Source organism: Netta rufina (genome assembly GCF_964035555.1).
Source record: "Netta rufina genome assembly, chromosome: 2".
Classification (NCBI taxonomy): domain Eukaryota; kingdom Metazoa; phylum Chordata; class Aves; order Anseriformes; family Anatidae; genus Netta; species Netta rufina.
Window position 1 is genome coordinate 119,073,735 of NC_140124.1, and position 12,904 is coordinate 119,086,638.

At 44.3% G+C, this 12,904-nt stretch overlaps 1 protein-coding gene across 1 annotated transcript; it reads right to left on the minus strand.

The window, feature by feature from the left end:
- Positions 1-5,974: 5,974 nt before the first annotated feature.
- Positions 5,975-7,024, minus strand: MOS (MOS proto-oncogene, serine/threonine kinase; the record flags this gene model as incomplete). The annotated part of the gene is made up of 1 exon (XM_084282359.1): positions 5,975-7,024. One exon carries the CDS (start codon positions 7,022-7,024, stop codon positions 5,975-5,977), a length of 1,050 nt encoding a protein of 349 aa, XP_084138485.1.
- Positions 7,025-12,904: the final 5,880 nt, after the last annotated feature.

Consider the following 12,904-nt stretch of genomic DNA (forward strand, 5'->3'; position numbering starts at 1 on the left):
GCCTATGTTTAGATTATAATCATAAAATAGATGAAGGTAAAAATAGGGAGTGTAAAAATAACTCTGGATTGTGATTGCTGAAATTATTTGCATTTGGAGTCTGTGGTACATGATATGAAATGTGGTCCACCTCAGAAAGGTCCAGAATTTCTTACCATTGAATACAAAACCAACCCAATAATCTTCATGCTTCCCATCCTGTATTAATGATGCCCCCACCTCCTAGTTATATAGCGTTTTTATTACATGAAGATAGTGTTGTTACCTCTTGCTTTCTGGGTTGAGGTACAGTATCACAGCAGAAAAACAACACAAAACAAAAAAGGAATATGAAATAAGTGGACACAGAAGAAGCCTCTAAGGAAAGAGAAGCAAACAACAGAACATGCCAAGAACGGGGCTACAGGGGCTCCCTGCTGATGGGAAGCCAGAAGCTATGTAACGGTGAAATAGATAACCATTGCCTGCTTAATTAGCAAATTTGTCTAACAGTAATGCTCCCACACCCCCCTAAGAGAGTACTATAGTAACTGCAGTTTATGCCTTTTTAAAAAATAATAAAAAAAAAATGGTTATGAAATATCTGTAGATATATCTGCTTGGAAACTAAAGGTCTTAAACCTTCAGTAATAGCTTATAGGACTGTAAGATAAAAGTAATACAGAATAGTAAATTTACATTTCCTTTTTTCTTTTCTTTTTTTTTTTTTTTCCCTCTCTTCCTTTCTCATTCTTCCCAGAAATTGGTTATCACGCTGTGGAACTTAGTTGATGGTCAGACATGAGACACCTGACACTTACCCATCAGGACAACTGAAGCTTTGTTCCTTCCTAGTCACAGTCGGGACGATGTGGTCACACTCATTTGAGGAGAACTATGCTAAACCAAACAGGGTGTACCTGGCTGGCAGGAGGCTGGAGGGCACAGCCTCTGGATGCACCACAGTGCCAGTGATGCTGCACTGGCTGAATCCGTGCAATGCGGGGTCCCAGGCTTCCCAGTTTGCTAGACCTTACAGAGGTGATCAGGACAAGAATGCTAGTTCAGCCTTTCAAGCTCATTATACCTTTATATAGCCTGCTGAGGCATCTAGTCCACAGATAGAAAAAGCAACGTCCCTTTTTATATTTTACGTTAGGACAAGGTGACACTGATATCAACACTCTGCTTCCACCATAAGCAGTAATAAAAAATTCCTCCCTCCTTTGACCTCCGCAATCCAAACTGGAAATGGACAAATGAGCCTGGGCACTGGCTTCATGAGTATTTCATGCTCAGAAAGTACAGAAAGACGTTGGTAAACTACAATTAACTGGTTGTAGCACTTTCTCCAGGCCTTCAATAAATCCTTTGTTATGGTTGATAAGCTGCAGGTGATCAGTTTCAGGAACGAGGAGAACAAATGAGGGATGAGATATCCCTAAATTCTGTATCTCTTAAAGTTTACCTTGACTTGTAACTGCGACTTACTAACCATTTGGAACATCACATGTTGCATACATACATACGGGGAAGGAAAGAAAAAAAAATCAGCTTGGGGAAAATTTCAGATGAACAGAATTCCACAGGAGCTGTAACACAATCATCTGAAACAGCGCTCTGCTAGCATCATGTGTCCTCTGCTAGCGTTTTATACAGAGGTATGCAAGTGTGAGAGAGCAAAGTGCAATGTGCAGCTCCATTCATTGGCTTTTATGCCAGGTTTAGAAGCAAGAAGGCATCTTCTAGAAATCTGAAGCTTGAAATGAAGAAAACAGAGGATAAGACTCTGGTGGATTAAATATAAAAATATAAGAATAAATGGAAAAAAAAAGTCTTCAAGGAATTAACAAAAAGTTAATTTTTTTTAAACGAATTAACATTTTATAATTAATAAGTAATAATTCATAGTTTTCAGAATATCAAGAATGAGAAATCTGCCAAAACTTTCTGGTAGGTCTACTGATATTAACGCGTGCAGAAAAGAAAAAGCACAAAATTCCAACCTGACCCCCCAAGACAACAAAGGCATTGCTAAGAATCAAAGTGTGCCTTGCATTTATGATGTCCCTAGAGGAAAGAGTATAGGTTTTTGCTAGAAATATTTTTGTAGGAGGACTCAGGAGCTCAGCCATCTATAAGTGTTATTATAATCACAGACTTATTGAGGTTGGAAGGGACCTCCGGAGATTGCCTATCCGATCCCCCTGCTCAGTGCCATGTCCATTTGGTCTGAACAAGGTCTCCCAGGTTGATTCCCCAACCTCTCTGGGTGACCCATTCCAGCATTCGACCATCCTCACAGGAAGAAAAGTTTTGCTTAAAATTAAGTAGAATTTTCTGTACATCAGCTTGCGCCCCTGGCCCTGTCACTGGGTGCCGCTGAGAAGTGCCTGGCTCCATCTTTACTCCCTCCCAAGCCTTTACACAAGCAGGTAAATCCCTCTGAACCCTCTCATTTTTGTGCTTAGCAGCCCCAGCATCTCCCCGAGGCCCTTCCCCATCTCAGCGGCCCCTTGCTGCACTCCTTCCAGTCCCCCCATGCTCTCCTTGCTCCAGCGGAGTCCCGAGCTGCCAAATCAGCCCCCCAGACCCGTCCCTGTAGGGCTGAGCAGCGAGGACACCCTTCCTGGGGATGCCCTGGAGGAGCTGGGGCTGTCCTTGGCTGCCACGAAGATGCTCGGCTGCTGTTGGCCTCCTCTACCACCAGGGCGCATCGCTGGCTCACGGTCAGCTCGGGGCCTGTGCTACAGACCTGATTTCCACAGCCCCCTGGCCCCACTGCGAGTGCCTGGGGTTCTCCTGCCCCACTTGCCAGGCTTTGCAGGTCCTTGCACGGATTGCCATCAGCAGATTTCTCCAGCCTGGAAAGGTCCCACTGAATAACTACACAGCAACCTGGCGTATCACCAGTATCACCTGCAAACTTGCTGATGGTGCCCTCTGTCCCATCATCCAGGTCGTTAACAGAGATAATCAACTGCACCAGCCCCAATAATTGATGCCTGGGGTGCACCACTGATGACTGGCCCCCAGCTGGACATCATTTTACCTAAGGATGTAATGGGAAACAGTGCCAACAGCCTCTCTGAAGTCAAGATAAGCGACAACTACTGCTTTCCCCTCATTTAACAAGCCCATAATGTCATCAGAGAAGCCTACCAGGTTGGCTGAGCATGATTTCCCCTTCTTAAATCCATGCTGACTACATCCAATTACCTTCTTGTCTTTCATGCATTTGGAATCATTTCCAGGGTTATTCATTCCACCACTTCCCACGGGGCTGAGGTGAGGTTGACTGCCTTGTAGTTTCCCAGATCTTCCTTTCTGATGATCTTGCAGATAGCAGAGCCATTTGCCTTCCTCCACTCCTCAGAAGCTTCCCTCACTTGCCACAACTTTCAGATATTACCATGACCTCACAGTGACATCGGCCAGGTCCCCCAGAGTTTGTGGGTGCACTCCACCAGGTCCCATGAACTTGTTGTGTGTGTCCTGTTTGTTTGGGTGTTCCCTAACCTCTTCCTTCCTCTACCAAGGGTAAGTTATCCTTGCTCCAAACTTCCCATTGGTCTCAATGGGCCCAAGATTCCTGAATGCAAATCTCACCATTAAAGACTGAGTTGAAGAAACAATTGACCTTGGTCTTCTCCACAAATTTTGTCACCAGCTCTCTTGCGTGACTCATCAGTGGGCCCAGATTTGGCCTGGTCTTCCTTTTGCTGCTGATATGCCTGTAAAACCTTTCCTGTTGCTCTTCACGTCTCTCACCAGATTCAGTTTGAGATGGGCTTTGGCTTCTCTAAGCCCATCTCTGTGTGTTTTGACAGTGACTCTATATTCCTTCTGAGTGAAGCCTATAAAAAAAAAAAAAAAAGAGAACATTGTTATGACAGGAGCTTCTGATGTTCCTACACCTTCAGTACCTTGCAGAGTTGTTACTCCAGCTTGAAAAAGAATCCAGTAAAATCAACAGAGACATCTGCACTGCTGATTATGCTTCAAGAGTGGCTCTTGGCCATCCAATACGCTTCTATCAAGAATAAGAGACAATTTGAAGGGCACTGGGTTTTTCACAGACTCAGTGGTATCAATAAGCACAAAGCACCAAGTTTCTGTCAGCTTAATCAGTATGTTATCTAGACTGGCAAAATAAACACAACACTTGTGAGCATCTAGGAACTACTAAAAACTTTTTTTTTTTTTTTTATTTAATGGTATTCTTTTGAAGACTGGATAAAAACCTCTAAGGTTTGATAATAACATGAGGCGTGCCAATGGCTTTATCTGACAGTTTATCTTATGTGCCCTCAGCTAATCATTTTAAAAGGTAACTGGCTTATTATGATAACTTTTATAAGATTTATTGCTTATTAAAAAAAGTTATGCAACATGAAAAACAAGTTCTCGTTTTATAGCATAATCATTTTGACAAAGAAAACACAAAGGAAGGTTATTCCAACATTTACCTTATTTTTTTTTTCTCAATTTGGGCAGGCATTTTATAGTTCAACTAAAGAGGGACAGAAGAGCAAGAAACAGTTAAGCTTAGATATGCTTTATAAAACATTAATTTCAATGAATGAACAACCCAAATACCATAAAGACCTACAGAATCATCTCAAATTCACATAGTTGCTCATTTCCAGGATTTCACGGGGCTGAGAACAGATGTGTGTCAGAAACCAGGAAACTGGCTCAATTCCTTTGGGATTTTTTTCCAGAATGGAAGCAAGGGGGAGGAAGGGGAAAGAAGAAAAACAATTTGACCAAAACATCACTCTTGCTCTTCTGTCTTAGAAAGCAAGAGAGTTTTTGAGCAGAATGACAACATTAGCTACAGCAGTCAGATCTTCATAGTTCCAGACAAGGGCTGAGATCTAGACAGATCTATAATTATTGGTTTTGATAAATTAAGGATCAGAGCTCTCTGTCTCTAGCATTGCCTAGAGCACTTCCTCTCCCAGACATGTTACAACCAGATTAGGAAAGACAGTAGATAAGACAAACAGTGCAGTCATGAGCAGAGGATTGTTCAATGGTGTACGCTTCAAGCACTGGCAAAGTATCATTATCGCTGCTTTAAAAAGTCTTCCTTTTCACTGCTTTCAGTATCTTACCTGGTACTGACCCATTAAGAAGGGAGCATAATTTTTCCCCTCATTCAGTTAATTTTTTTTTTTTTTTTTTTGTATCTATGCATCTCCCTTATAACTCATACATATATATTTTTAATTCCCATTTTACCTCCAAGATCTAAGATTTTTCTATTCCACACAAGATGTTCTTGTAATACTTCAGATACTGCAGTTTACAAAATACCAACTAGCAAGTCACAACAAACACCTGGTAGCATGGAGAGTTTATAAAAGCACAGGTTGTTAATGTGTCTATCAACTTATGCTCAGGAGTCTTAGAATGACAAGAAGGTCTCTTGTATCAACAGGGAGATCAGGTAGGTTACGTGTTCCAATTCAGAAACAAAACTACTTCTAAGAACAGGAACAGGAAAAATAAAAAAACACACACAGACACTCTGCAATCATTTATGAAGAAAAGTTTAAATACAAAAACTGAATTAGTCTAAAGAACAATTCGTATTTCATATTTGGAAACACCAAAAAACATTAGGTACAAAACCTCCCAAAAGCAGTCTTTTTTTTAATTATTATTTCAAAACAATTATTTCTTTTGCTTGTCCCATTCCCCATTTTTTCCCCTTAAATGAGGCAGTGCACCGGAGATCAACCAGAGTCATATTCACCAATATCTTGATCCTTGCCTCTCTATTCCCCTCCATGGTTTAAAAACCCCAAAGTCTAGTTAAATGTCTTTATTTGTAATCTTCTTATAATAAACTTTTTTTTTTTTTAATATAAAAAGAGCAACAAAGTCTTTGGATCACAGAGGGGCTAAACCCATCACGCTCACAGGGAAGGTGAAGGGAAAGACGAGCTGCCAATAAAAAAAAAAAGGAGTCATCTTCAGTTTTTTCCTAGAGGCTCCCCTTAAGGGCCCTGAGGCTGGGCAGCAGCTGGGCAGCACTGAGGCGCTGCTCCACGTTGGCCTTCCAGCAGCAGCTAATAATGCTCCGTAGCCTTTGGCCCGCAGGCAACTCATGGAAAACTGCAGCGGCCAGAGAAGGGCGCAGGTTGTAGGCCACCACGGCGTAGAGCACGTGCTGCCGCTCGCCCAGGTAGGGCTGCTCCCGCATGACCATCTGCCAGAGGGTGACAGCAAAGGAGTAGATGTCCGCCTTGGCGGTCACCCTCTCGCCCTTGAGGAGCTCGGGGGCACGGTGCGTGTAGGTGCCCCCGTGCTGGGAAACGTGGGGGCTGTGGGACAAGCCGTCCTCCAGTTTCTGGGAGCAGCCGAAGTCTCCGATCTTGCACACCCCCTGCTCCGTGATGAAGACATTGGCAGGCTTCAGGTCCAAGTGCACGATGCCCTGCGCGTGGAGGAAGGCCAAGCCCGTGGCGATGTCGCAGGCATAGCGCACAGCTTCCTCCATGCTCAGAGCCTTCCTGCTGCACCCACCTTCCTCGTCCTCCCCCTGCCTCCACGCCTCGCCGGTGCCATAAATAACGTGGTGCAAGGTGATGTTGCCCACGTACTCCATGATGATGGTGCCCAGGCTGTTCTGGCTGGCAGGGGCACACGTGCTGGCGGCCACCACGCGCACCACGTTCTCGTGCTGCAGCCAGGCGACGTTCAGCTCAGCCCAAAAGCTCTGCCGTGACGCCAGCCGGTTTTTGCTGCTCTTCTTCACCTGCTTCACAGCCACAGTCGCACCATGGTAGGTGGCTTTGTAGACGGACCCAAAGCCCCCAGAGCCCAGGGGCTGCAGGAGGCAGAGCTGGTCCCAGTCGATGGAGCACCAGGCCAGGCGCGGAGGCAGGCGGCGGACCCTGGGCGTGGGGGTTCCTCCCAAAAAGGCCTTCCCCTCTTTGCCGGGGATAACTAGGGGGCTGCTGCAGGGCCTCAAGTCCACAGATGGGGAGAGCTCCAAAGGAAGAAAGCAATTAAAAGGAATAGGTGAGGGCATAATACGGTGCAGAGCACAGCAGGAGGTTACTTGGACAAAGACTGGAAAGCTTCCCTGAGAGAAAGAACCCTGCACTGCCTTCCAAAGCCTCTTTTATCCTCTCCACAATTCCCCCTCCCACCCCCAGATGAACTGCATCTGTCACAGCTAGCTGAACCCCAATCAGGCTCACCTGAAAACATTCTTCTCTGACCCTGAAGTTAATCTCTAGAAAGTCACGGCATATGGATTTTAAACTAAAATATATTAACTCACGTGTATTTCACATAATTTCTAATCTCAAGAGAAAAGACGGATGTTCTGTCCATTGAATGCCTGTAGCGAAATGCCCTGGCAGTAAGTAAACCAGTGACTGGTGAATGCGTTTCCCCTGGGCTCCAGGCAAAAACAATCATCGTCAGGTTGCATTATCACAGCATCGCTGAATGGTTTGGGTTGGAAGGGACCTTAAAGATCACCTAGCTCCATTGAACAGCTCACAGTCATGCTCAGAGGAAGCAGCTGAGAAGGTGAGTGCTAGCATTTGATTAGCCTGCGCAGCCACAACTAAATTTAAAAGTGCACTTAAAGAGACCTGTAACTTAAACATGACTGGAGCAAGGGGACTGGTTTGGCTGCTTATGTGTGCCTACACAGGGCAGCAAGCCTGACAGCAGCATAAAGGCAGAAAGCGCTCTGTGCCATCCGTGGGGTACAGCAACTGCCATTATACTCAGGGGCTTGGGCTTGTCTTCCTGTCACACCCCATGCAGTTTGGACAGATGTCTTTTATTTCTTGATCCTCTGTAGTAAACTCATCACTAAATTTACAGAGCTGTTCTGGCAGAAATCAAACTTATTTTTGCCTTGTTGGTCCCGGTGCTTTTTGCAGAGGAGCTGTTTACTCTTTTCACCCTGTTTTCACACATTCACGGTGCTTACACTAATTGCCTTAGTGTTTGGTGCCTGCTGTACTGCCCCAGCACCACAGCATCCCTATGGGACTTTTACAGCCGAAAGCTCTTGAATATCCCAGCAAGTGTCTTTCTGCACTTGCAGACAAGTATCTTGGAAAAATAGGTCCCTATTTTGGATCTCCTTGCCCTTCAAAACTGTCATCTTGGATGTCAGCTTTGCCAATACAGACCGTACTATGAGATTTCAAAGATAGGTCATGCCTCTTTCCCCAGAGCTTAAATCTGGGCTTCACTGGCTCTGCAGACAGCTCCTGTGGCATTTTCCAGGTGCTTTGTTCCTTTTGGTTTGCTCCCTTGCATATGATGCAGCACAGGTGCTCTGAGGGAGGAGGTTCCAGGGGTGCTCAGAAATCTGCAAGGAGATCTGGAATCTCCTCCACCATAAGAAGGGTTTAGCTCTTTACCTAAACAAGCAAAAGTAATGTCCCAAAGAGGGCTGACCCTGCTTGAACTCTGGATCAGCTCAGCCAGGTGTCAAAGGCATCACCCTCTAGTGAATGAGGGACAAGATCTTCCCTGGTACTCGAATTTGTTATCTCAGTTCACAGGGAAGCCAGCTTGGACAAGAGGTGAATAAAAATGGGAAACTTGGGTTATCTTCTAGCAACGTGAAACAGATTGGCTGGGGAAGATTTAGATAAATAGGTGCTAATGCATGGTAGGGGCTGTTACTGAGTTAGAGAACAGCGCTAGGGATGCCAGAGGTGGCCTGGGGCACTGCTCCAGTGACGATGATGGCACATCAGTTGTGCAGGGACACCTTGGGGCAGTGGGGGCAAAGACCCGAGGAGCTTTAGTGTTGTTTTAAGCATGCCACGATGTAAGCAATGTAGACAACAGGAATTTTACGCTCCTTTCCCGAGCAGCACAGTGATTTTATGTTTGCATGAAAAAGTCTTCACTTAGAATCCACACAGGAAATGTATTCTGTGCAGGTGAGTTGTGATGGCAACAAAACGCTGCAATGAGCAGATCCGTCTACGCTGGTGAGAGAAAGGATTTTTAGGCTTATTTTCCAAGCCATTAAAGCTCTAATTCTGGCACAGACTTTTGTGCCGTAGAGTATATAAAAACAGCAGAGAGACAATCTTTGCTATTGCTCCATGAACTTCAGACTTATCATGGGAAAAGTGAACTTGTCACGATCTCTTTTCAGTAGACTGAGGTTGCAGAGAAGCTTAAAGGGGAAGTTGGTTGAGGGAGAGGCATTGGCAGAAGGAGGTGTGGACAAAGGGTCTGCGAGTGGACCTGTTAAGCAGGCAATTATAGAAGAATAATTACATGAGATTTTGATTGTTGCAGAAAATGGTAACAAAAATATGTTCATAAAACTGAGGGTTGGTATTAGGACTGCTCCCAAATTTCATTGCTTGAATTCTCATTTGGAATAATAGGGCAGATCTTCCATATTTTTTTTTTTTCAAACTCCATGTCCTTTTTTAGTAATTTTCCTGTTTTCCTTTTCTGCTGAAACTTTTCTATTTCTCCCCTCTCGTGGCAAGGTTGTTGTATTGTTCTTTGGGAACCCACTGAATTTCTGAGCAGGAAGAAGGGCATTTTGGGGTCAAAACAGACTTACTGTAACAAACTGCCTTGTCCCAAGCTGGCTGCTGAGGGGAGTATCCAATCTCTTCCATTGTGAACGCAGTTAAAACAGATTTAAAATCAACCAGGCTTTTATTCTTAATAAAATGTCTTTTCCCGTGTTCCCACTGATGACACAGCCCCATTGCTTCCTGTAAGACACAATCTTTGTGTCTTTTGGTGTTACCAAAGTAACACCAAAACACATAGCCTGCATCCTGAGGGCTGCGATGTGACAGCAGCAATAACCCATGGCAGCTACCGCTACGTGCCAGGCTCGTGTGTTTTATTCTCCAATAAAACATGGCTGGGCGTCCGGTGCCGCAACAGCTGCCCAGCCTCATCCATGCCTCGAGCTGAGAGCCCACCCGCTTGCGTTTCAGCTATATATCAAGAACTCTTTGTTTGCCAGCACTGTCAGTTGCTACCGCTCTTTGGGGATCTGCAAAGCAGGAGGCAGACACCGAGGGCCTCCCAGTCTAACGCGCGGGTGCGGATGCGACACACCACAACAGATACGGACCAAATACCCGCGTCCCTTCTCGCAGAGCAGAGCTTGATTTTGATCAAGGTGCATCGCTGTTGTGCTTCTCAACAGCCACCTTTTTTTCTAAACCATGAAAAGGACCGGGGGTCGGCACTGATTTCAGAGATTTTAAGAGAATATAACTATGTTCCTCTCCATGATCACTGCTTTATTTATTTGTGCATTTGTTTGGGGTACAATGCACCAAACCCTTCAAGGCCTTGGCATTCAGGGGACGCTAAAAACTGTTTTACAGCATAAAGCTAGCATGGTGTTTCTACTAAATTACTTTCTGATCACCCTAAGGGAGACAAATTTACCTCCTAAGTACTTAAATTAGAGTCCTACTCTGAAAGCGACATGGTTCCTTAGCCTGTGTCTCAGTGACTTCTGAGAGTTTTCTTTACCGGTTCTAAATCAAAGTTTTCTTTTTTCTTTTTTCCACTTACTGTCAGTCTCTGTGATCTCAGTTTGGGGTTTGGTGATGAACCTACATTCTTTCTCACTCGTTTCGCATTTTACAGTCCCAATGTTGCTTCCAGTCACACCCCATCAACCTCAAACCATACTCTGAGTTGCATGAAAGCAGTTCTGATACAATCAATTGCGCAGGTGGAAGCGGTATCATTATTTGAAGCCAGTCCATACACACAGCTTGCTCTGAGGGTAGGCCACCGATTAACCATTTTTTTTTTTTGACTGCAAGCAGAAGCCAGAAGAGAATCCAGTTTGTAATTTAGAGTGTGCTTGTTTTGGTGTGACAAATGACACCTCGGAGAAGCAAATACGACCAAGTTTCCATTAAAGCAGTCAGAGGTAAACCTAAATGCCAAGAGCAAATACATCTGCAAGAACTGTGGTGCTACTCTACAGCACATCTTTAGAGCCATAATAATAAACATTTAAAAAGGTTAAACCCCAGTTTATAAATAATAAGATCAAGTTTCAAACACACATTGCCAAACAGTTGCCTGATACTGTTTTTTCTTCACAGTATGATTACTCTGTGCTCAAGCATGAAGCAAAGGCTCTCCTTACCAGAAAGCTCCGAGGTTTTAACCAAACTTGCAAGGCAGGTGAGGTTTAGGGTAATTTACCCCAATATCCTTGACCATAAATGGATCAGGGATAACAATTGGGGACCTGTTGCTGTGGATTAGTATCACAACTGCAGAAGAGCACCTCGAGACAAGCTAATCTTAGGTACGAAGATGATGAAGTGTGAAATACCAGCTCTGACCTGTAGCAATCAATAGTTTCTGGCAGTGCAAAGATGGGTGCCTACCCTGGCAGGTTTACTGCTGTCATATGGCAGGCCCCTTATGCAGTGTTTTCAGTCACATTGGCCAGGAGCGTTTTTGCAGTCTTGCCCCTGTAGCAGTGCTGACAAACATCCTTCCCGGGTCACGGGGAGACAACAGAGAGCAGTGGTGGAAATTGAGACTTGTAGCTTAGGGACTAGCAACACCCAGTCATAGCAAACACAGCAGCTCTGCAATCACCACATCATCAGAGAGCTGCGCAGAGGGGCAGAGGCGGGAGGATCAGCTAAATCCAGCGGCTCTGAATAGATGGGCTCAGCACTCTGGTGGGCCACAGCGAATCATCAGCAGTTGCCCTAAGTTAAGGGGCATTAAACTTGCCTGATTAAAATGGTTCATACAGTTTAAACACATATTATGTGCTTTGTAGTAGTGAATAAGCAGAAGCTTCTTGCAAAAATACTGCTGAATAGAAATATGCCTAGGCTGAACAGAGCACACAAGCTATCGGGCACTGATGTAGCACTTCACTGGCATAACACTCCAGGCACTGAAAAAGGAGACATTTTTTAGGTGAGGACAGACTTCAGTGAATTTTGGGGCTTAGTCTATGCTTACATGTCATTAGTGTTTGATATCCCTACATTAGAGCTTTACATTTCTCATTTACGGCAAGCCCCCTTAACCGTACAGAGTCTACATTTTATTTTCATCTTCAGTGTAAGTACTTGTGAGGGAATTTACAGATTTGCCAATGACCACGCGTGTAACAATTTAATAAAAAGGCAAAAAGCCAGATGTGAGCTTAATTTCAAAGGCACAGCCTGCACAACTTTTCTACTGAAATTGTATCTAATACTACACAAGGATAGCTGACAAACACCTCCCTCATGGGAGTCTGTGCGCCCTGCAGATAAATTGCTGTCTCTCGTAGATTAATCAAGTATTTGGTAGAAGCTCTTCCAACTTGCCTGGGAAACCAAGTGCTGTGTTAACCAGGAGATACCTTTACAAACCACACGATTCACTTTGGACTTGAAAAACAGAGAAACTTAAACTTTTTGAAGGGAAACAAAACAAAATAAAATTAATTTCTCAACTTTTCCAGGTTTGATTGGCTCCCCCCATGCATGCATACCCATACATACATACGTGTACACACACACACGTTTATATACGTATATGTATATATACAACAGTTTAAGCAATATGCTGATTTTCAGAAACTGTCACTATTCTGGTACTCTGCATTATTTTATACCCATCAAGCAGAGATCTGGCTGATTCATATGAAAATGACACTAAACCATTCTTCTTTGTACAGTGTAGTTCAGTGTGACAGAGAAAATCAGTGCCATGGGCAAACCATCAATTCAAATGATTTTCAAACCAAGCACAGCATGCATTATAATCCTGTTTTCAGAGCGCTCAGCTGTTAGCTGATGTCTTTTCAATCCGCTGTGAGGCAAACAAGCTTTGTAGCTGGTGATTTTATGACACAAACATCCCTGAAGGAGACAAAGCTGCAGAATGACAATGAAGAACACAACTG